Source organism: Hirundo rustica, chromosome 8 (genome assembly GCF_015227805.2).
Source record: "Hirundo rustica isolate bHirRus1 chromosome 8, bHirRus1.pri.v3, whole genome shotgun sequence".
Lineage (NCBI taxonomy): Eukaryota > Metazoa > Chordata > Aves > Passeriformes > Hirundinidae > Hirundo > Hirundo rustica.
The window spans coordinates 19,240,948-19,264,512 of record NC_053457.1 but is presented as its reverse complement, the minus strand read 5'-3'; the positions used below and the strand labels follow the sequence as shown (position 1 = coordinate 19,264,512).

The following is a 23,565-nucleotide window of genomic DNA, read 5'->3' as shown; positions in this document are numbered from 1 at the left end:
ACCTTGTGAAAAAGCCTCTTCCCTTCCTAAAAATCCATAAGCCATGTTTTACTTTCTCCTTCGTCCCACCATATTATGCCCAATGCTATTCAAAATGTTTCTTACCTTCTGCTGGAGGAATTATTTAGTTTTGTGCTCGCAATACTCTGGTGTTTCAACCCCAGTTTTAGAAGTCTAAAAGCTTCTTTAGAGTCAGAAATTTGAACCCACTGCAGATCTTCAGGACAAAGAACAAGTAGGATAATTTTTTTAGATAACATTACCAAAATAATGTTATCTAAAAATATGGACATAATGTATGCACAGCAAGGACAATTCATTTACTTGAGGCATAGAAACCTTTTACTACACAGAAGTTATGTGATGACAAATCAGATCAAAATGCTTCCTCTCACAGGAAAGGAAGGGCAAGTACATTACATGATTTCATCATTCTATTAGCACATAAAATATTTTCCATTCAACCTTAGCCTGAGCACAGACAAGTCAAAAAAGTAAGGTTTAATATGAGTAGAAAGTCCTATAGTCATATTCAGCAAGGCAGAACTCTACCTTCTAAACCCTAAAATAAAGAACAGCTTCTTCAATTTATACCACAGTTGAAAGGGGGGAAGGGAGGAAGGTGAAGTCATATGGATATGTTTACAGGACATCAACTTGACTGAAAAAAAAAAAAAAAAAAAATCAGAATTTTGCCTGCAATATGATGACTGTATGTCTGAAGGCTGCTTCTCTATAGAGAATAGTGAAAAACTCCCAGAAACAAAAATCTAAAGGACTGTTGAGCCAATTATAAATACAGTTAAGAACTACTGGCCATTTTTTTTAAGAAAATGGAAAAAAGCAAACCACTAAAAAGTTTGTCAATTGTTTCCAATATTTCTCCAATTTCAAAGAAATATCAAGACAGTGAAATGCAGAGGCTTTTAACAGTTCCAGTTAAGAGTAAAGATAAAACAGTATTAAAGGTAGAAATACGTCTATGTATGTAGATTGTAACAATTTTGTTATTGAGCTTTCTAATCTAAACATCATTATGGGCAGAAGACCAACTTTTTAAATTACATTTGGCAAGTCGCAATATATTCCACTCACCTTTTACAAAAGAACATCCCTTGATGTCTTGAGCAAGGCGGAGTGTTTTCCTTTTCTTGTCATTTGACATAGGAATCAGTAGATCATAAAAACATTCATTGTAAATCTCAAAAAATGAAACCCAAACAGAAAACTTGATGTAATTTCCTGCAGTTGTGATAGATTGTTCCAAGTCTTTTGAGATATCTTCCAAATCTGACAAGTACAAAATATTATAAACCAATATAAGCCTAGTAAACTACTTACTAAAAGTTAATAAGTAAAAATTGATGCAACAAGCCTTCTAAAAAACACTCAAAATCCATTAAAAAAAATCCACTGAAGTTCCCACCCCATGTCTTAAATATCTGGAAGCCATATGCTCATATTTGCAAGAGACACCTACTCTACTACTTCCTTTTCTACTCTTATATTCTATCAACCACACAAAGCTTGGATAGAAATACCAAATCTCTTCAATATCTTTAGAAGACAAAACTAAACTGACGACACTTCATTTTGACTTTTTAAAATAAACCTAGTATTTAGGTAGTTTTCTAAATGCTAGAATTAGGTTTATATAATTACTTATGTACTCTGAAAGCCTATCAGGACACCACTAGGACCCACAGCATAAGTGGTATGACTTTACTATAACTTCAGCTATTTTAATGCCTGTTCAGATGTTCTTCTAACCATTTTATCCTTGCATTTTCTGACCAGATTATTTGCTCACTCTCCAATCCACAGCTGACAAGAAGTCATTTCATTAACATCGGCCAGAAGTCAGTTATTGACCTTCAGAAAGCACATTTGCCAGTTTTAACTGTAAAACTTTCATGTAAAACATACCCTTAGAATCCATGTGTGCTTTGTTGCTGGCGTTAATCTGATGGTCTACCTGCAAAGGAAAACAAACTTTAAAATACATTGTTGACAGAACAAGTTATTTGTAACAGCTCTGTTGTATTACTAGATGGGAATACAGCATGGTTGCAATATGCCAGTGGAAAGATCTGGTTACACAGCAGGTGTAGTTCAGTGCACCTGTACACTGCTATTGACAGGGCTGCTCTCACCTCATTCTCGCCCCTGGACACAGCATTTCAGCTTACTAACTTGGAAACAGTCTAGCCACAGAAAACTAGAGGGGTAGGAACCCCTCACATAAACAGGGTGACTTGAGAGGATAATTTCAGGACTCCAGTTGCAGTTTAGGCATTAATCTTAACCTGGTAAATCCAGGGAACTCTAAATTCTTTTATTATTCAAATTATGCTAATATTTGATTTCATATTTTTCCAGCTTACTTGGCTAACCCTTAAAAATATAGGTAAATATAGAACAGTCATTCACTTTGAAATAAGCAACTTATTGCTTCATGATACATGTTTAAATTTAATGATAAGAGTTGAAATAATGTCCAGGTATTAGCAAGAGAGAGACAATTTTCTTTTGTTATTAAAAAAAAAGTGAACCAAATAACTACAGCTAAAGCTTAGGAGCTTCATACCTACACTCCCTTCCCAGGTCTTAGATTTGGATAGTTAGTTTTTTTCAGACACAGAATTGCAAGCAGAATTGCCTAAAGAAATGAAATCCCATCTACCGAAATAAGTATGCTTAAGAGAACTAACATGAAATAAAAACCAGGCATGGTTTGGTTCAGGTTTTTTTAGTGTTCTGTCAAGAGTATACCTCATACTAAATTTTTCAAATAAAAACTTTAGGTATTAAGTTTTACACATACAAAACACCCCCACAAACCTCTGTTGCAGTAGATGCAAACTTCATCAGTAAATCTGTAGGTTTAAGTGTTGTTTTTATAAACAGTTTCAGAAACTAGAAGGTGCATTCACAAACACACATGGAAGGTTTTTCTGGAGTCCCTTCTGAAGGCTGACAGAGCTGGATTTAACTTAGTCCTGCTCTTCTGAAGTGAAGTCATGGAATTTTGCTGCCACCTACCTTCCACACTGGAGCCCAGTTAAGCAATGGATAGAAATCAAGGCAACAGATACATACATTCCTTGCTCCTTCCAATACTAGCTTTTACATACTACAAGGGAAATACTGCATTCTTTTTGTAAAGAAAAAAAATGTACCTTTCTAGTTTCAAATCCTCATATACGCTCAGTTTTATTTTACATTATTCCACTCATTTCAGAATTAGAAGACATAGAGAAAAAGGTATGGTTATACAAAATACAAATTCCCCATAACTAATTAGACAAAACAGCTTTAGAATTTCAGTCAGCTCCTAGAACTGGAGTGTATTTCTGGATTGCTGAACAGTGAAGTGCAAGAAACAAAGCCCGGCAGAAACCCATCTTTAGTTCAAACCTTTAAGATCACTAGCTTTATAGCTCTGCTGCTTCAAACATTTTTTTGCTTCCTTTAAGGTTACTTGTCCAAGTGAAAGGGCAACAACCTCAAAACTATTAATTTCTTTCAAGTATCCCAAAAGACAGTATGCTCTTTAAAGAGTCAGAGTTACTAGCATTCTCACAGATAAAGAAGGGACTATTTACATTCAGCTCTCACTAAGCATTAGTAATCCCAGAGGAGAAGTTATCAGGTGCCCGAGCTACAGGAAAAAAAAAAGCTTAGTGTTTACATGCTCATGAAGTATTTAGCCACAAGACAAAATTCCCCAGGAACAGGGTTCATCAGCTCAATTTCTCACTTTACTGCTAGGTTAAACTGCCAGCAAATGGACACATCCATGGTTAAATACAGCCAGTCTCTTCCCACTGCAAATGAAGAACATGGAGCTATCTAAAGATACAGGTACTCAGCAATAGAGAAAAGTGCTCCTCTACCTCTTTTATCAGACGAAGTAATGAATTTTTAATAGCAGTTTCTTCTCTCACTTGGTTTTCAGTCAGCTTTATATAATCTCTGCACCGATAGGGTTTGAGATCCATTGCTGTGTACAGCTTTCCTTGAATACTTTTAAACAACATATCCATGGTCCTTGGCAGAATACCAACATCATCTTCTGTCCCTGAAAGAACAAACAAAAGAAAAATCCAGTTATTAGAAGATACACAGATAAATGAGGACTGAAAGATAATATAAATCTCAAGGCATATACAAAGAGTTTTAAGACAACTTACAGCATGAAGTAGTGGAGTTTTCTTTGTATTCTCAAAGTAACATTAGAGATTTGTAAAAAGTACTTGGTTTTCAGGAACATTTCATGCTCTATATGAGGCTATAGACTCTTGAAGACTATTAATATACTTAAGAGAAGCAAATAGATAGAGACCACATTTTAAATGAAGGAAAAAGCTATATTGTTTCTGTTAGAAGTAATCCTTACTTTAAAAAAAGAAAAAAGTGCTTGCTTGCAAGAATTCATTTCTACTTTTACCTTGGAAAGTGTAAGTTTTCCCAGCATTTGTTACACCATACGTAAAAATGAGACGATTATATCCATCTAGGAAATCTTGCACTGGTTGCTTCATGGTACCTTCAAAGAATTCTTCTTGGGTTGTTTCAGGTCCAAACACCTGAGTATTACCAAGAAATATTTATACTTTGAGCAATTATTAGAGACTTTTAAAGAATCTTGTAAATTCTATTAGTTTCTAATCTTAAAGACTATACAGTTAAAAAATACAGTTTGCTTGGTATTCAGTAATGTAAGTTAAAACAACCTGTACCAGAAATAATTTAAAAATATTTACAGACAACTCACTTGCGAAAAAGTGAACTTCTGTAACATTGGTCCTGAAGATTTTTCACTAAGTCGACTCAAATAGTGTTGGGGGGGCTTCAGTACAATATTTGTTGAGTCTTCAAGTGAAACACAGTCCTATTAAAAGGAAACAAGCAATGTAGGCATGAAGAGACTATAAAGAGCTCGGCTTCCAGGAAAAACAAACAAAACCGCCCACAAAACAAATTTTAAGTATTTTTAAACTAAATAAATGTCACACCTGTGATCCATTTTCTCTTTCCAGTGATGTAAAGGGCCTGATACGCAGGCAAACTTGTATGTGTCCCTTAGAATCCAAACTGTTCCTCTTAAAAAAAAAAAGTTAGAAATTTGGTTATTTTCTTGATAATTAGCACATGAAACCAATTCTATTTGACCAGGCTGTCTTGAACAGACTTACCTGATAACATGGGAATCAAAATTACTCCGCTAGATCAGCTTTTACAAGTGTTTAGGCCCCTGCAGAAGCTTGCTGTGGTAAGTTAATCTTGCAGCACATTTATGTAAACACTGCATTGAGGCCAACAAAAACATTCTATAAACTGGCAATCAGCCTCATTCACAGAAAACAGATGCTCCCAATAGGCCATCAATCCACTGCCACACAACTTAGTCTAAACCTTATGCACCTCTTTCAAAGTAAAAAATAACAAAGAAGATTTTCATCTTCTCTGTAAAATTCTGACTATTCTTATCTATGAAGAGACTAAGCTTATGTTTTAAAAAATAAATAATCCATACAGTAAAGTTTTCTTACCTGGCTTGTGTCCGAGCCTGAAGAAGCCAAGGAAAATTCAGAGGAGAGATTTGTTTTAATATCTTCTACACTTACTGGTCCTGCTCTTGGAGATGGCTCAATGCTAACAATATAGGATGGTCTGTAAAACTTCTCATTATCCAAAGTTGGTTCCATTCTGCAAGATAAAATAAAACTATTTTGTGCTCTCTGATCATGTAACATAGAGCTTCTGAAGTCCCTTAGAAGACGAGTCAATTTGAAACTGGTAACTGGAATTTCTTTAAGGAAAAAGTTTTCTTCATCCTATTCATAATTTACAGAGCAAGTTTCTGATGGCTGGAGAGGGGCTCTACAGGGAGGTTTGCATCATGAATCCAGAACATCCCCTCTTCCTTAAACAGAAAGCAAATGTTTACCAGGTTAAAGCCTTACATATATACCACAAACTTGCTAAAAACCAGTCTGACAAGAAAGATAAAACGCTAACTCCACATCAACTTCATCATCCCATTATAGCGTCCATTGAGAATGTCGTGATTATCTCTGCAGGAATTGACAAATACATGGTGTTATAAAGATAAGACAATATAGCTTAATACAGGACACAGTTCAGAGACATTCCAAAGACAAATAATTTTAAGCTACTAATGGGACACCAGTATATTAGAAAAGCTCATGCTAGAGTAAAAGTTAAAGTATTGCTTTTAAGTAATTTTACAACTCAGCAATTAATTTATTGATCCATAATTTACTTATTTTTGTGCATTTCACTAATCGAACAGTGAAAATTTGCTACAGAAAAAAAAGTTAAATGATTCAGTGTTGATAGTAGACAGGCAAATTTCAAAATAACGTTTAAAAAGGGAATTTTATTTAAAAATATTAATATTTTTTTCTTCACTTTACCCTCCTGTTAATTTTTCCTGTGATAGTACAGATGTGATGTGGCAGGTTTTTTTAACAGATCAAGTTTAACCCACTTGGCAATTACTAATAAACTACAGCAGCAAGGGATCCAGCAATCAGACATTTACCACAAGACTTCCCACATTTTGAATCTCTGGACATAAGAATTTGAGAGTCTTTTAGTTCTACATTGCCATGCCTAGGCTACAGCAAAGCATATGAATTGTTTTACTAAATACTAATAGAGAGCATAGTAAGCAATGGGCAGAGTAGAACTGCTTCAAAACCCTTTTGGCTCAGGAAGTGTTGGTTTCCTGCCTATAATGCAGTCCCATTTCAATTTTCCCCAACATAAAACCTGAGATGTGGTTGCATTTCACTGTCAAAGCATTTAAGGGTTCAGTGTTCCTATCTAGGCTGTAAAAGCCAGACACAACTTAAAGCAGTTAGACAAACACCAGGCTACAAATGAGATAAAGCATAAGCTAAGCACCAGTGTTTACTTTCTAATCTAATGTTTCCTCTCTATATTTTTTTTTTTTGGCCTAGCATCTGTATGAAAACCAGGAAACCTTGGTGTGAAATATCATCATGGCTTGAACAAAGACTGACCTGTGAATAAGCTAGGGTTGGAAAGACACATACCTGTGCTGTCACAATCTGGAAGTCTTAATCATCAGCTACACAAAGCCACACTGCTAAACTCTTATCAGTCCTTTACAGGAAACACATTTATTAGATAACTGACTTGCTTTAAATCTAAGTTTAAAGTGTGATTTGTCAAGATTAGGCTCTCATTCTGTAACTTTTTCCTTAAGAAGCAAAAGACACATTAAGCTGTGTATGCAAAGCCAGAACTGTAGGTATTTGCACAGCCCAGCGGTCAGAACAGCGAGGTTCAAGCCCTTCCAAGATGCAAAGCCCAAGGTGCGAACTGTTTATTAGCCTCCACACTGAGTCACCCAGCTCCGTAAATACTGCATGCATTCTAGTATGAACAGCTATACTGCCCGGCTATAGGCACTAAAAGGTACTCGTGTCCTGGGATGCGTTATTATGAGCCTGCTAACCATGGCAATACAACTTAGAGCTGTAGACACTCTAAAAGAAGGGGATCCCCAGAGACCCACACAGCAAAAGCTCGGCCACAGCACACACACAGCCCGTGGTGCTGCCAGGCAGCACAACAAAGAGTAGAAAGAGCTCCACACAGTAAGGCTGGCAGCTTACACAAAAGCTAAAGCACGAGGCCTAATACGTTAAAAAAACAAACAAACAAAAACCCCCACTTTCCTCTCGGCAGCGCATAGCCCTGGGCAGGAGCTACCCAGGCCCTGTAGGCCCCACCGAAAACTGCTCGCACCCCGCAGCCCCTCCCGCGCAACCAGCATAGCAGCGGGGTGAGCCAAGGGGAGCGGGCTCCGCGCCGCCGCTACAGAGCCCACCCACACCTCCTCGTGGCGCCACGACCCCCGCGATCCCCCTGCCAGCGAAGCCCCGGCGCCCCGCACGCCCCAGCCCCGCTCACCCGCCCGGCGCCGGCCGCTCCTGGGCTCGCGCTGCGCTCCGGCCGCGGCTTCTTTTCGAATCCGACCAATGGCAGAGCACGGCTTCGCGCTGCCTCCTGGGCGGGCGACGCGGCGCGGCGCAGGGCTCGACGGGAAGTGTAGTCCCAGGGGGCGCGGCCGCCGCCCGAGGGCAAACCGGGGCAGGCGGCCCCGCCCCGCTGGCTCGGAGCGCCCGGGGCGGCTTTGCGGAGGCTGCGGGCCTCCACACGGGGCCGCCAGCGCCCGGCCCCGCGGCGACAGCGGCGCCTCGGCTGCCGCGGGAAGGCGCCCTGGCCCCGCCCGGCCTGCCCTCCGTGCCTGCAGCGCCCGGACTTCGCCTCTCTCAGGTGCGGCGGAAGGATGAGCGTAAGTTCGAGCTTGTCGGAGCTCTGGGTGATGGTTGCAGGTCTTTCGCTGTCTGTTTATAAACAGGATAATCGCTGTTTGCAGGTGGTGAGGGGGAAGAGGCCAGTGATCTGCTCGATGCCTTGTACCAGAGCGGGATCAGCTGATTTGGGAAACACCTGTTTTAAGATCAGGATGTGCTCGTGCCTTACCCTGGGTTCCAGTCCTGACAAATGACAGCTGTGGAAGACGCTTAACATGGTACCTTTGTTTAAAACCTTCCCCAGGCAGAAATTGTTGCTGGGTGCCAGGTTTGTCTGATAAGCATTTAATTTCTTAATGAGTGATGAGAGAAATTATTTGGGTTTATTTTCAAAACGATGTCATAATGCCAATGAGATCACTGGTTTCTGGAATGTCAGGGTATGGAAATGTACAGATTTGGGTAACAAAAATCACCATGAGCTTCTCTTTAGAATCAGACAGAAATTCTTTCAACCTTAATAAGAAATGTCTGCCAGTTTTGAATTGAAATAAAAGGACACGTAAATTGAAAGTAGTCAGTATCTGCCAAAACCAAGTGTTTGGTTTTCATTTGAAGAAAAGACTGCCTGCAAAAGCAAGGAATTCTGTAAAGGAATAATTCTGCACAGATTTTGTCAGCTGCTTTCATGAGGTTGTCTTTAATATTAAATCCTGTCTTTCTTTAAACAGGCTGTGTCGTATCCGTAAAAGAGGCATAGTAAAAGATTTCAGTTTGGTTTTAGGCCACATTGTAATAATTGGTCTCGTACAGCAGAAAATAATGCAATGTTGAATTTGAAATTGTTTGCTAGCAAAACTGAAAAGTTCTTGAAATCCTGCTGTAAGACTGTGGCTAATCTTTTAAAAATTATTTTGGTTTCTACCCTAAACAGAATACAAACTACTGAACTTACCTAATGCCAAATCACCTTTTTCCTACCAGGAGAGGACTGAGAATGACTCTCAAAATAAGGGAAAATTTGGGCCTGGGAGAAAACACAAACGTTCTTGTCTTCTACTTGTTGGAAAGGAAAACTGAGGATCTCAGAATACTTAGCAAGGTACATTCCTAAAAACGTTGGGGTCTGTGTCCTGTGGAAAATTATTCCTGCTAAGTTGGGGCATCACAAGCTCCTTGTACAGGCGATATTTTGATTTTGTTTAAATTTTAGATTTCTGAAACTGTTTCCATGATACTGCACGTGCTGCATAAATTAAACTAGAATCTCAGAGGACTCCCATCAGGATACTGAAGGGGCAAACTAAACCACAGTCTGACATGTGTTCCCAGCCTCACGCAAACCACCATAAAGAAAACATGAGGTCAGCGTAACCAAGCCAGCCTGCTTTGGAGTGGGAGATGATGAAACTACATCTATGTAAATAAGCTTTATGGCTTTCTACCAAAATATTCTTCTTAAAATGGTTTGTGCAAGGACACCAGTTGCAACAAAAATATCTGCTGCTAAAATAGCATTCAGTAACTCATTCACCCCTGAAATTTGATTATGTTTCTTTTCAAATTCATTGTAACTTGTGTAGCGTGTTTGGCAATCAAAAGAGGAAAACATTTATATAAAGGACTTGTTAGAACTGTTACCATTACCCTTAGAAGCTTATGTTCCTTGTATTAGAGACAAGATTCAAAAGTCGTGGGTAGTCTACTCATGACAGTGATGAGATGATGCCCTATGAGACAGCATATCTCAGCTTGCTGTTATATTGCTGTCAGAAGTAATTAGGGACACAGTCAGCATTCCCCATCATCCTTCAGCACATCTGAGTAGCAGCCAAACCAGAACTGGCTTCAGTTTCTTTATACTCAACTCACCTCCCCCAGGGAATTAACCAAGTACTTGAGTTTTCTCTCATCACTCTTGGTTCTGCTGTGCTTCTCCGTGCCCTGGCAGCGCTGCCTTTCATCCTGGGTGCAGGCCAAGTCCTTCTGCAGGGGTCATTTGGAGCTGACTGGCAAGAGCACTCCTGTTCCTTGTCACAGAGATGTCTTGGAGGAAAGTGGTGCGTTGTGTAATCCTCCTGGTAGTCTGCCATGCCAGGCCTTTTGAATTCCTGCCTTTCAGAGCAGTGTGTGTCATTTATCCTGTTACTTGCACGGTTTGGTGGATGCATTTCACATCCTGTACCCTCATTGCCCCACTCTCATCAGCTGCCTTCAGGCTTCTAATGCAAGTACAGCTGATTTTATGAACTCGTAACTTCACAGGCTGTTGATTCACTTTTTTTTTTCTTTAGAAATGTAGGTATGTTTCCCTTTATCATTGATTTTAAGCAATGAGCTACTTCTTCAGTCTCCTGGGTGCTCCCTGGCTTGGAAAGCTTTGCCCCAGGGGACAGGTGGCTTTGGGGCAGGGAGATCTCTGGTGCTGGACAAAGAGCAGTTGGCTGAGGCATCAGGCCCCCACTCTGAGGGATGCAGGAGCTTTCTGTCCTCAGAAAATACTGCAAATGCTGCTGCTGTTTTATAGCTAATTTTGTTAACTAATTGCAGGGCTTCAGGTGGGGTAGGTAGAAACCTTCTGGAAAGAGCTCACAGATGGTTGTGAGGCTATTCCTTTGAGGCTCTAGGAATATAAAATACTGTTTGGAAAATGAATCATAGGCTCACTGGCAAAAAGGGTCCTTCAGGCATGAATTCAAACATGAGAGAGCCAGTCAGGAGCCTGAAGAGGAAAGAAGGGATTGTTGATGGGCAGCTGGAGGTGCCTGTAACACTTGGTGCTGGACTTAGGCCTTAACGCTTCTCCTCTGGACACTGCCTTGCTTGTGCCTCTCACAGATGCAGTGAGGCCACCTGGTTGCATGTTGGTGTTTTATGTCATGAAAATGTGCTGCCTGTGCTCAGTATACCATTTTTAAATCTTCAAAGCTTCACGTGAAAATCTGTGCATGGCAAACAGAGTATTACTCCTTCAGCAATAGTTGAGTTGTCTTAGATAGAAGGTGATTTGACATATGTTTTCTGAGATGTATTTCTTTCGCTTTGCATAATTCAAGACTTTATCTTTGGAAAGAGTGCAGTTGAGACAAAAAAAGCTATTGCTGTGTCTTCCTGTTTCTTCCCCAACCCTCTGGAATTCCTTCTGTCCCTCTTTGATTTATTGCATAATTTTATGATGAACTTAAGAGATCATTTCAGCTGTAACCAACCTTTAAATATTGTAATTAAGCCAAAAACTTTCAACTATTCTGTTATGCTTTAATATAAACAATCACTGCTTTGAAGGTCAGATCTTGCATTTTAAAATCAGAACCTTCTACCTCTCATAAATGGTAAGAACTGTTTTCACACAGTAACACAGGTATTTGTCCTGTAAATGTATCAGCTGTTTTGTCTGACTAATAGTCATATGGTGAATGTTGTCGTTAGTTTTTAGGGGTTTAAGATATGTGTATTCAATAGTAAAACTGTTGTTAATATGTAATAGAATAATAAATAAGAATATAATTTAAAAAATGTACACACAGCAATTTTATTCTGTGAAATTCTGTGTATTTTTATGAGAAGAGATAACCACTCTTAAATTGTGTGCTGTGTGATTTTTAGGAACAAGTGTGCAAGATGGCTTTTCTATAGCTAAATATAGTTGGTGGGGCATTTGTGTCGTGCCCCAGTAAATGAGCACCAGCCCAGCTAGACCAGTTGTGTGTCAGAATCCTTTGGGGTTGAGTCCTGTAAACGAAGCATTTTTGAGTTACTGGCTATCACATGACTGGAAATCTTGACAGAGAATCCACAAGCAGGAAGACAGATGGCTGCTGTAGAATAGATGGTTAATATTCTTTCCTCCTGGTTGGCATTATACTCATACCTCAGGACATACTCTTAGAAATGGCTCTACAGGTGAAATAATAAATTGAATACTGTACTCAGAGTAAATCAGGATGAGCTTTGGCACTGTTTTCCCATAGTCTGGATCTTGCATCTTAGTTTTCCTGTGGATTTCAAGTTCTTATAACTTTTTTTCATAAAAATGGAGTTATATTGTTGATACAGAAGATACAGTCCAGAAACACTGGCTATTTCAAGAGATTTTTTTTTTTTTTATATATGTTGCTTATATTTCATGAAGGGTATTTGAACTGTGCATCCAAATTTTGTTCGGTTCCTTGAAATGCCTCCTGCGTGGTGTGGTGTTTTTTTGTTTTTTTGTGGGTTTGTTTGTGTGTGTTTTTTTTTTTTTTTTTTTTTTTTTTTTTTTTTTTTTTTTTTTTTTTTTTGGGGTTTTTTTTGGTTTTTTTTTTTTTTTTTTTTTTTTTTTTTTTTTTTTTTTTTTTTTTTTTTTTTCCCCTAAATCTGTGCCTAAGTTCTGCAAAAGTTTGCCTGTCTTCTTTACCTTCCAGGTCTGAGGCTAGGTATGTTGCTTCTTTTTTGTATACATGATGCTAACTATTTTATTTGCAGACAGTGTGCTAGCTCCAGGTTAAGGGCTGGAGGTGCATTCCAAATCTTATGAGTAAAACTTTATTTCTTCCCATGTGTTATTGGTTCTTTTTCAATCATCTGTTGAGCTATATAAATACCAACAAGGGTAACTATAATTTAAAGGTAAAATCTCATGGTTGGCTTTTCCTAAAATGAAACATATGTTTGAGTTTTATTTCAATTGAGGTTTCAGAAATTTTTTTTTCACTTCCAAGCTGCTTGTGGAAATTCTTCTTGGTGTAAGATATTCAAGGTTTAATCCTTAGTATTACTTTTTGAAGAATATTGTTAGGGTTTTTTTGTGGGGTTTTTTTTTGTGGGTTTTTTTGTAGTGCTGTGTAAAATGTAAAAAGGCTATAAATAGCTGTCCAATGGTCCTAGAACCATCAGAACAGCCCCAGAAAATTTTACCAAAGACGTTCTGTTAAAAGTTATGTTCTCAATTGTTACTCTATCATCTTACTAAAAGCTTAACAAGATAAATAAATTGGAACATGAATTCAATACATATCTAGAGGAATGCAATTCTGAAATAGGGAAACTGGCCAAGATACCTCTAAATATATATTAGATGTATAGCTTTTAGGTGAAGAAGCTGAAAGAATTCCAGTAAAGGAGTGGGAGTATGTACAGACATCTGTAAATTCTCTGCAGAAGCCAGAGGACTGGACAATTCTATGCCTCAGAAATACAAGGTGCCTCAAAAAGAAGTGGAGCAAGAGCAAGAAGTTTACTGCTCAAATAACATGGGCTAAATCCAAGGAGCAGGCTGTGTTATAGTGTAGTATTACTCATCTTGCTGGCTCTGACAACCAAGACAAGAGTTTCTTTTATTCTTGCCGAATGTCAACCATCTGTCTTGATCTCAGGAATTAGTGCCATTCCCTGACATTGTTTACCTTTCCTTGGAACGTCATCCTGCCTTTGGGCACTCAGGACTTCTGCTCTAACTCACGTGAAGATGTGATCGGAGCGGGAAAGTCACACCACTGACCTTCAGGTGTTTTACCTTGGCCTTCCTGTACAGCCTGGGCTGAGAAACACTCAGAATGGATTCAGGCCTATGGTACATTCTTGCTCTTGAAATGGACTTGAAACTACCTGGTACAGCTAAGCTATGTAATTATAACCCAAATTACCCTTTGGAGGAACCTTGATTTCTTTGCTAGCCTCTTAGCTTAGAGATCAAAATTCATATCTAATTTTGGGTAACATGGTTATCCTACAGCATGATAAAAGGGTGAGAAATGAACATTGAGAAAACAAATTTCTTAATCAGTGACATACTTTTAAAGGACTGAAAAATAATGATTCTTTGACAACAGCAAATGGCCAGGGTTTGTATTTTACTGTATTACCAGCTGGGCATTGGCCATCCTGGAAGTAAAACAAACAGAAAGCAGAGAGTTTAATACATGCAAGACAGCTGCCCTTCAAAGAACAAAATCATAGTCCTGAATAGAAGAGTCTGCATTTGTGCCATGCAATTGAACTACAGTGCTCCTTGCAGTCCTTGAAGAGAAACACAGTCTTCACTCAAAGTGGACCAGCAGATGAAAAGCTATGAAAACTCGTGAAGTCTCAGTTGCTTCTCAAAGGGTGGATTAATGAGCAGCTTTTTTTTTTTTTTTTTTTTTTTTTTCTCTCCACATTATTTTGCCATTGTTTTTAGCCAAATTGGCCAGTAGATCTGTGTGGCCAAACAGATGCTAGGGCAGCAGGAGAGCAGGCAGAAATGCTGGTGGGACAGGAGGGCAGGGCTGCTTCTTTTGTCTTAGGCAGTCTTGGATTGGCAAAACTGTTTGTAAAGTTACATCTTTGGCAGTGCTTCAGCAGGGACTCAAATAGGCAGGTGCCTGCCTGGATTGTAGCCTTTGAGCATATCCAGACTTGCAGAGCTAGAGAGTATTTCCAAAGGTAGTTTAACATCTTGTTCTCAATTTGATGCTGCCCTGCCTGATGTTGTCACAACATGCCACAGCCAAGGATAAGTAGAGTTTTGAAACAGGTCAGGCTTCCTTACTGAAACTTTGCTCACAGCTGAAATCTGAAGAAACTGAAAGGTTGAATGCTACTAAGCTGATCTGCCCCTCAATAGTCATAATAAACTGTGTTTTGCAAAAATTGAGAGGTAAATGGTGAAATTCCATTGTTGCTAATTTAGTTTTGTGCCTCTAAATTTTCCTGTCTAGTTTAAATAAATTACAGGATCTCACTGCAGTTTCTGTCAGGTGCTTTGTATAGTGTTGCCAAGTACTGTCATACTGCCTCACTTGAGTATGTGGATGCACTGAAGAACACACATTTAAAAATTACTGTGAGATCCTTCTGGGTAAAAGGCATTATAAAAAGGAGATAATTACTTCAATATTTGATCCAGATATTCTATATAAAGCACATTTTAGCATTATGAAAAGAACCAAAACATTTAACAATTTGGGGAGAAGAGAGGAGTCCTTTTTATTTTTAAGGATAATATTAGTATAAAGTTAAAAATTAGTCATGCTCACTAATTTCTAAACTGGTGACTCATACTCTTGGCAAACTAATTATCCAAGTGACTCAGAAATAGATGCTATAGTTTTATGGCTGTTGCTGTTACAACTAAACACGAGGCATGATTTTGAGTATAACAAACGTATCTATACTTGGCAAATTATGCCACAGTGCTGGTTGAGGGTGTATTATGCATGCAGATTCCTTTAAACTGATGGGGTTTTTTTTTCCTTTTGAGGTAGGATGGTGTAGCTGGCTTCTGGGTGTCTAAAGCAGCCACAGTCACCAAGAATCTCAGGAGACCATTTGGACAAAGAAAACCTAATCTGGTATGTATTTCTTTCCATCCAGGAATGGTGATTTGTTAAAGCCTCATCAAGGAGCATTTCTCTGATTAAACTTTTAACTTTGGATTCTTAATAAATCATTTGATGATCATTATTGAGAATATTGTTCCAGAGATGATGGGAAGATTCATACCATATTTGCTTGGGATGAATATAGTACCAGCCTGTTAGCTGTAATCCTCTCTTTGTTTTGTTTCTTTTTCTTTCCATGCCCTCCCTGCTCCTCCTTGGCTGCCATTTGTAAAGTATTATTACACTGCGGGTCTGATCTGACGAAACCACAACTAATGCTGATGCCTGCCTATGATGGGAAGAGAACCCAGACTATAATTTAGGATTTCTGGCCTCTTAATAGGCAAGTCTGTCGCTCATCTTCCCCTTCCCTCCGTCCGTTCCCTTTGTTGCTGCCTCTTTACGATTAACTCATAGTGAAGTTCGGTGTCACTATTTCCTGGGAACCCGGTTTTGTCACGGCTGTGTGCTGTGACCTCAGAGGTGTCCTGTAAAGGACATCCTGGGGACACAGGCACGTCCAAGCCGCTGGAGGGATCTGGCTCTTTTGTGAAAGCTGCGGGATTCGGCCGACACGGAAGAAAGGACGGAGCCTTCTGGTGGAGTTCTCCAGGAGCTTTATTTCTTGTGAGGATCCAGGAACAGAAGACCAGAGAGCCAAGCATGCAGGGACTTTTATATAGGGGAGGCAGGGTTACACAGTTTAGCCAGTCAGGTTAGGGATTGAAAAATGGACCAACCAGGGGAAGGATCGAAAATGGCTCAGTTAGCTGGGATGATAAGGAGGAAGGTGGGAAAGAACCAGTGGGGTACAACCAATTAACCTGGTACTGATAAAGCTTTATGGGTGGAAACACACCTTATCACTCTGGGAGAGAGCAGTCTGCTAAGGTTTCTTCTCTAGGGGGCTTACCACAACCCTGAAGCCCAGAGGCTGTTTTCTCTCCAGGGGAGAGTGTCCTTACCGTGGTCGGGCTCCGGAGCCTCCCAAAGCTTAACTCCCTCCACACAGTTTCATTTGAGTGTACGTACAGTCTAAAGAAATCACATGTTACCTCCATGGTGGGAGTTCATCTTGCAATAACAATAGAAATCAATAATTCTGAATGATTTTCAGCTGAAGCAATGAAAAGGAAAGTCAGGCATATTTTAGTGAAATGTTCATGTTCCTAAACAATGATTTAGAATTTTAAACTGAGAATTTAAGTTTATTGCAGATACTGATACAGCCTTATTCTCAGAAAGTAGGCTATTCGTTAGTAAAGCTGAAATGATTCCTGTAGTGAGACAGGAGAATGTCTTAAGCAAGCTGCATCGAATAGTAGTTTGTATTCTCTTTCTTTTGTTTGGTTGTAAGTATAGCGGACAACAGATGAAATACTTATTGACGCAGAGAACAACACAAATCATGTCAAACAAGGACTTCAAACACGGTGCTTTAAGGTCAATTACCTGTGTGCCTGGAACTTTGATCACGCTGGTAATGGCCAGATGACATTACTTGGGTGGATGTACACACAAAAATAAATAGACAGCTTTTCACTGAATTTTCAAGCAGGACAAGAAATGTCAGTGAAGTGAAAATGTGTGTTTCTAATATGCTCAATGAACTTCAGCAAAGGAAGCGAATACTGATGAATTAATTTGCTGAAACTGCAAGCAAGGTAGTTTGTTTGTTTGGTATTTAAACTTAAATGGATCCTGTTTCCAATAAGCAGCATGAAGGAGGAGTATTTCCAGGGCACTGCCATACCACATGGAAGACAGCATGTTCTCTGCCTGATGAAATGTAAGTTTGACTGCTAATCAGCCTGCCTAAAGCACTGCTAGATTAATAGCCACTTTTCCTGATAATACAGCTTCTGGGAAACTGAAGCTGTTTCCAAATTTTTTTAAAAAGAAAATTAAGATATCCCAATGTTTTTCAAATAGAAGTCTTCCAGATTTCTGTTTCGGCACTGACCATGCCTGGGCAAGTGAGTTAAAAATCTGAGAATGACTCTGGAATTCTACTACTAAATTTTTCAGTTGAGAGGCATGGACATTTAAATTTCTGGTTTGTGTCAAACTGATCCAAATATAGCTTTCATTTTAGAAGTGAGACCTGTCTGCAAGTTCTTTCTAAGCTCTCTTGCTACTTTTTATTTTAGCATTGTTGTGGTTTTTGTTTTTTTTTTAATGGAAGATGAGAAGAGTGGTTATTCGGAGTTTGTAAAGGGTTTGAAGATCTTTGTGCACAGAGCACTATGTATGTGAAAATTACTTAAATTCAGAACCGTGTTTTGTTTTCTTCCTTTTTTCCTTATGTCAGTTTATGCCGTGACTGGAGTCAATCTGCTTATAATCAAATCTAAACTTGGTTGGTGATTAGGGGTGGTGGCTTCTGGGATTTTTGTTTTAATCACAGACTTTCTAGTTCACTGAAATTAGGGTTCCAGCCTGAGGGTTTTTTCCTCAATGTTTTTCATTAATTGTTTGTCTTTGTCGTCCCTATGAAAATAGTCATGATGAGTTTATCACTGGTGCTCTTTGCTTCAAAATATGGGAATGATCTTCTCTAAAAATTACTTTGTCTATGTATGTCTGTAGATGTTCTGGGAGGATCTAAGGTCTGAAAACTGTTGATGACAAGGAGGTCATAAATTAGACTTTTTTTTGTTTAGGATTTTAGGTTATTGGCGCATCGATTTCAGCTTGTATCAGATTGCAGTTGTGCCTGTGAATGAAGACTAATGTCATATTTGTGGGCATTATGTTATTCACAGTCCATGACCACTGATGCCTCATAACCACTGCATCAGTACTTTTCTTATACCTTTATCTGATGTGGTATGTGTACCTTGCTTTCTGATATGTGTGCATGTTCTGCTTGTTCTCAATCTTTTTATTTTCCTTTGTGTGTGTGTGTGTGTGTTTTGGGTTTTTGTTTGGTTGGTTGGTTTTGGTTTGGTCCCCCTTTCCTTCTAAGAGGAAATGGAATGAAGATAACATACGTCTCCTTTGGTATATTAATTAAATTTTATAAATGAAGAAAAAGCAAATCAGTGGGTGCTTACTACTTTTAGATCACTCAGGAAAAAAGGATGAGGGATAGATGTCTTTGTTGATCAGTTCTGTTTCATAGACTGAAAAAAAAGTATCTTTGTCCTCTATTTTACAGGAGATACACAATGCTTTTGTTTTCTCATTCCATGTGTGAGATCACTGACATAAAAAGAAATGGGAGCTTCTTTATCTGACTTCCATGTCAAAATTAAAGATAAATACAATAAATTTGGTTAGCAGTGTTCATGAGATCAAGGAGTCTGATTTACCATTTTGGGTTGAAAAGAGCAATGAATGTGTATAATCAGCACTTTATGGACACTGTGTGTTCCCTCCTGAGTTAGAGGAGTAAGCCACTTTTGTCTGCATTGGAGGTATGTGTGTGCAGCTAGAATAGTTTAAAGAGAGACCTTTTTTATCTCTTCCAAACACAGGCATAGGAAGTCAGCTACCTGTTGCTACCTGATTCATTATCATTAATATCCATGGAAATTTCATGTCAGCATTTAAGCTCTGGGACTAATGCAAGTAAAAAGTCGCTTGTGCAGCTGACTATTGATAGGAGAACCAGTTTCTCCTCCTCTTTAGATGTGGTAGTGCTGAATAAGGAAGAGGTTGTCTCCTGTGCTTGGCAGCCATTCATTCTTTCAAAATGCTTGTTTTGAAACTATCACTTACTTACCTCTATCACTTACCTCCTGATTGCATTGTGAAGGACCGAATGAAAATGCTGAGTTGAAAAGAAAGAGAAGACATTGAGCTGAGCAAAACCAGTTTGTGTGCATACATGAGGGTAATTGTCTGTTCGGGGAGCAGTCAGGGGCAAAGGCCATTGTTTTCTCTGCTAAGTGCTCTGCCACTTGTTGCAATTTTTTTTTTTTTTTTTTTAATGATGATGAACATTATTTCTCAATCAGTGGGTTGTGAACTTGTATGTTTTCCAATCACATTTTGTATATTTAAGTTTGATAGTTAAAGATAAACAGCAGTACACTCAGCCAAATACTTGGGTACAAGGTAGACTTTATGGGGCAAAGGAGAGTGCATTGGAAATGAGTTTTTCAGCTTTTTTACGTATCTTAAGAGTTTGACTCCATTACCTGTTTGTTTTCTTTTTAAAAAAGGTCTCTGCAGAATAGAAACTATGGCATGGAAAAAAAAAAAAAAAATATTCACTTCCAGAAGCTGCTTTATCTTCACTGTCTGGTACTCCTAAGAAATAATCAATGACCTTAAATGCTACTAATATGGGGAGTTTTATTTGAAATGCCTGAACTAACTTTTTTGTTTCCTGTAAAAGAAGAGCACCAACAGCTCTTTAATTGCTGCCAAGGATCAGTTAAAGTTGGAGAGAGTAAGTGTAAACTAAGTTATAATTGTCTAGTTGGACATAGAAATGGAGGTATTGGCAGAGAAGGCTTTAGAGAGAAAAGGTTATCACTCCTTTGTGACTGTTGCATGCTTTTTTTCAGTTGGGATGAAAGACAGCAACCACAATCCCTAATCTCATCTCAGAATTGCCAGAGGAGAACTGTAGAAACCACTTGGATCACTGCAAAGTCTGGCCACAGGGATGGGCAAGATGGTAAGACCAGCCTACACCTATGTACCCTTCTGACTCTTTCCCTAGTCTTGGCTGTTGTTGTTAGACATGCAGGCCAAGTCTGTTACACAGGCAGATAGTGATTGGACAAGGAGGAACAGAGGAGAGATTTACAGTAGATGTTGTTAGGAAGAAATTCTCTACTCAGGGGATAGTGGGGCACTGGGAAAGGTTGTCCAGATGAGCTGTGGGTGCCCCATTCCTGGGTGTGTTCAAGGCCAGATTGGATGGGGCCCTGAGCAACCTGATCTGGTAGGTGGCATCCCTCTATGTGGCAGGGGGGTTGGAACTAAGTGGTATTTAAGGTCTCTTCCACCCCGGACAATTCTGTGTCCTAGTCCAGACAGCACTGCAGGTAGCATTCATGCTGCCTTGCCTGGCCACTGAGCTTGGCACTTGGGCCAGGAGATCTATCTATGCCCTATTTGTCATCAACAAAGAGAAACTACATTCCTCCTCAGGGCTGTTCAGACTGCCAAAGCAAAGTTCCTGCTTAGACAGAGTGCCTTTTTCTGTGTTTCTGTCACTTGAGGAAAGTGAGGGGGAGATGAGCTTCCCTTCTGTGCAGGGCTTTTCTTCATAACATCAACAGGTTTTCTTCAAGTGCCACAGAAGGCGTAATTGAAACAAGTCTGTACTAATCAGTGAGTGAAAAGGGAAGGAACTGGTGGTCTTAGTATCATCTCTCTTGGCCTCAATCTGACAAAGATTTAGACATATGACTAAATTTATGCCATTCATTTCCTCTGTCATCTGCAATCAGTTTCCCCTCTCAGATGCATTAGTGTTTGGGGGAAGCAGAATTCTCATGTGAGCTAGCTGATGGTAAGACTTCCTTAGCTTTCCTGAGTCACGCCAATAATTCCAGAGGTCTTTATGTCCATTTTTAAATACTCTGACATTGCACTTTCCAGATCAGAATTTCACGCAGTTTTAGAGTTGTTTTGTCCCATTTGATTACACATCTATCACTTCTTGTTATATAGTTATGTTTGACTTGGTCTTCTAGCCCTGCAATTTATGAGAAAAAGAACTTGAGAAAAACCACATGTGCCTGCCAAAGGTCCTGCATACACCAAAACAGTATGGAGTTTTTTCCAGTTCTGAAGAGAAATCCAGAAGAAATAACCAGACTCTTAGACTTGGCATTTTGTATTTGATATGTGCAATATGTGAATATACCTAAAACAAATCAACAGTATCTTTTTTTGTGAGGAATGTTCTAAATAGTTAATTTATTCTGCTTTACTGTATTTGCTTTATTTCAAAGAGGAAAAATTGTGTAAGAACTAGTATAACTGGCCTGCAGTATAGAAACAGGATAAACATGGAAATAATTTGGATAGAAATATAAACAGGAATGGCAGAGTGCCAGCAACCACATGGATATAAATGTGGTATATATTCTGCTATAGCAGAAGTCTCTTGCTTTACATTCTTTGCATTGTGTAAAACAGTCTGTGTAGTTTGAGAAGGTATGTACATGTGTCTCATTACCACTTCTCTCTAAAACATGGCCAAACCTTTATAGCTGGTTGGCTTTGAAATTAGAATAACATCACTGGTGCTCTGTAAGGTTTTTTGTTGTTGTTTTTGGATAACAGATTTACATGTGGACTGCACCTGTTTGGTACTTATTTTAGCTTAGCCTTAGACCATGGCTATAGGAGTCTCATGGAATGAAGGAGGGAGATATAGCCTCCTAAAAAATTTCAAGCCAGGTTGCCTGATGATAGTACACCTGAAAGGGTGGTGTATTTTGTTGGTTTGTTTTTTCCAGTTCCATTGGTTTTGAAACTGTAACATCTGGAGCGCAGCACTTTTGATCCATGGCAAACTACTCTAACTGCAAGGGAGTCAGTAGTTTTCTGAAACTGACAGTGTTACAGACTTGCCCTCTGTGTTTATAAACAAATAAAAAAAGGTGGGAGAAAGATGAGTGTCTGAAGCACAGGAAGTATGGAATAATCCATGCAGTATTTGCTGTGCAAATGTGTAATATGCAGTGAGTCAGTGTAGCAGACTTGTTAAGTGGTGTAAGGCCATTTGTGTCCTGGATTGTTCAGCATACAATGTGTTTGTAGTCCCTTTTCCCACCAGATTGCTGGTTTACAGTGAGATACATAGAAAATATTTTAAAATGTAAACTAGGAGCTTCCACCTGTTTCAGCTGAAGGAGGAAGACAAGAAATACTGAGTAAATGTTAATTTTGAAAGAACTGAAGTCATCCTTGACTTTTTTTTTGTCAATATTGCACCTAGATTCTATTTTGATTGTCTTACAAGTTTAACTAAAAACAACTGGCAAATGGGGTTTGTTTAGAAAGCTATGGTAAAAGGAAAGGGAAAAATTTACTTTAGTTGCACCAAGGTGTTAGAAGCTTCAGTTTTAATACATGCCATTACTTCATTTACAGATTTTATATGTTCTAGTCCACTTCTATCTATGGCATAATTGTGCAAAATTAAAAGCAAAATGTTAGAGAAATACTTAGTTAGAAATAAAGGGTTGGAAAGAACTTCAGAAAGGTGCCTGCCTTCTCCTTGCTTCAAGTCTGGATCGGTTCTATACTTAGCTTCTCCTAAAAACTTGCCAGCAATGAACAGCTCAGTCTTCTGGTTTACTCTAATCCTTGTCTAACTTCATCCTAGGAAATGTCTGCCTCCAGTGTAAAGTAAATTTCCCTTCCTACAGTTGCCACTTACGAATTTTCCTATTTCTCAACAACTGTGATGATTTCCTTTGCTGTTACCTGTTCCAGAATGTATACCCCTTGAACTCTTCCATTTCGTAGACTAAAACTTGATGTTTTCATTTCATTCTGTTAGTAATTCCAAAAGGTTTTTAGAAGCCTAAAATAAGACACAGTACTTGAGTACAGTATTCCAGCAAGTCAGTGGAAGAACTGTTCTGCTACCGCAAGGAAATTTAAGTGTGCAAATAAAGGTGCTCATGCTTTTGTTGGAGTAAGGTAGAAAGTTGCCACCTTTGAGCTAAGACACAGTAACTGCTTGTATGTCTGCTCCCTGCAAATGCACAGAAAACCAGGTTTGATCCCCTGTTCCACATTGGGCCGGCTGTATGTGCAGTCAGTTTCTCCATCAGGGATGAGAAGGGACAACTGTTACCAGCTGGGGACAGTAGCAAGCATTTCTCATTCCCTTAGAGGCTGGACTTGACAATTTTGTAAAGTGTACCCCGCCAGCTGCCTAGATCTGCCACCAAGTGACATGAGGGTCTGTGCCAGTGCAGGCAGCA

At 39.1% G+C, this 23,565-nt stretch overlaps 2 protein-coding genes across 2 annotated transcripts in view; one reads left to right on the top strand and one right to left on the bottom strand.

Annotated features, from left to right (window-relative positions):
- The window catches only part of KIF20B (kinesin family member 20B), a 33,046-nt gene extending 24,966 nt beyond the window's left edge, over positions 1-8,080 (bottom strand). The window contains exons 1-9 of the mRNA XM_040071599.2: positions 7,972-8,080; positions 5,556-5,712; positions 5,019-5,105; positions 4,778-4,894; positions 4,451-4,589; positions 3,897-4,081; positions 1,927-1,975; positions 1,096-1,290; positions 106-217 (exon numbers count right to left, since the gene is read on the bottom strand). Coding sequence (XP_039927533.1) covers positions 106-217; positions 1,096-1,290; positions 1,927-1,975; positions 3,897-4,081; positions 4,451-4,589; positions 4,778-4,894; positions 5,019-5,105; positions 5,556-5,711 — 1,040 coding nt within the window. The 5' untranslated portion in view covers position 5,712; positions 7,972-8,080. The remainder of the gene's footprint in view (positions 1-105; positions 218-1,095; positions 1,291-1,926; positions 1,976-3,896; positions 4,082-4,450; positions 4,590-4,777; positions 4,895-5,018; positions 5,106-5,555; positions 5,713-7,971) is intronic.
- Positions 8,081-8,708: 628 nt separating this feature from the next.
- The window catches only part of PANK1 (pantothenate kinase 1), a 42,586-nt gene continuing 27,729 nt past the window's right edge, over positions 8,709-23,565 (top strand). The window contains exons 1-5 of the mRNA XM_040070858.2: positions 8,709-8,758; positions 9,303-9,420; positions 15,542-15,628; positions 17,377-17,447; positions 20,176-20,288. Of these exons, the coding sequence (XP_039926792.1) occupies positions 8,724-8,758; positions 9,303-9,420; positions 15,542-15,628; positions 17,377-17,447; positions 20,176-20,288 (424 nt within the window). The 5' untranslated portion in view covers positions 8,709-8,723. The remainder of the gene's footprint in view (positions 8,759-9,302; positions 9,421-15,541; positions 15,629-17,376; positions 17,448-20,175; positions 20,289-23,565) is intronic.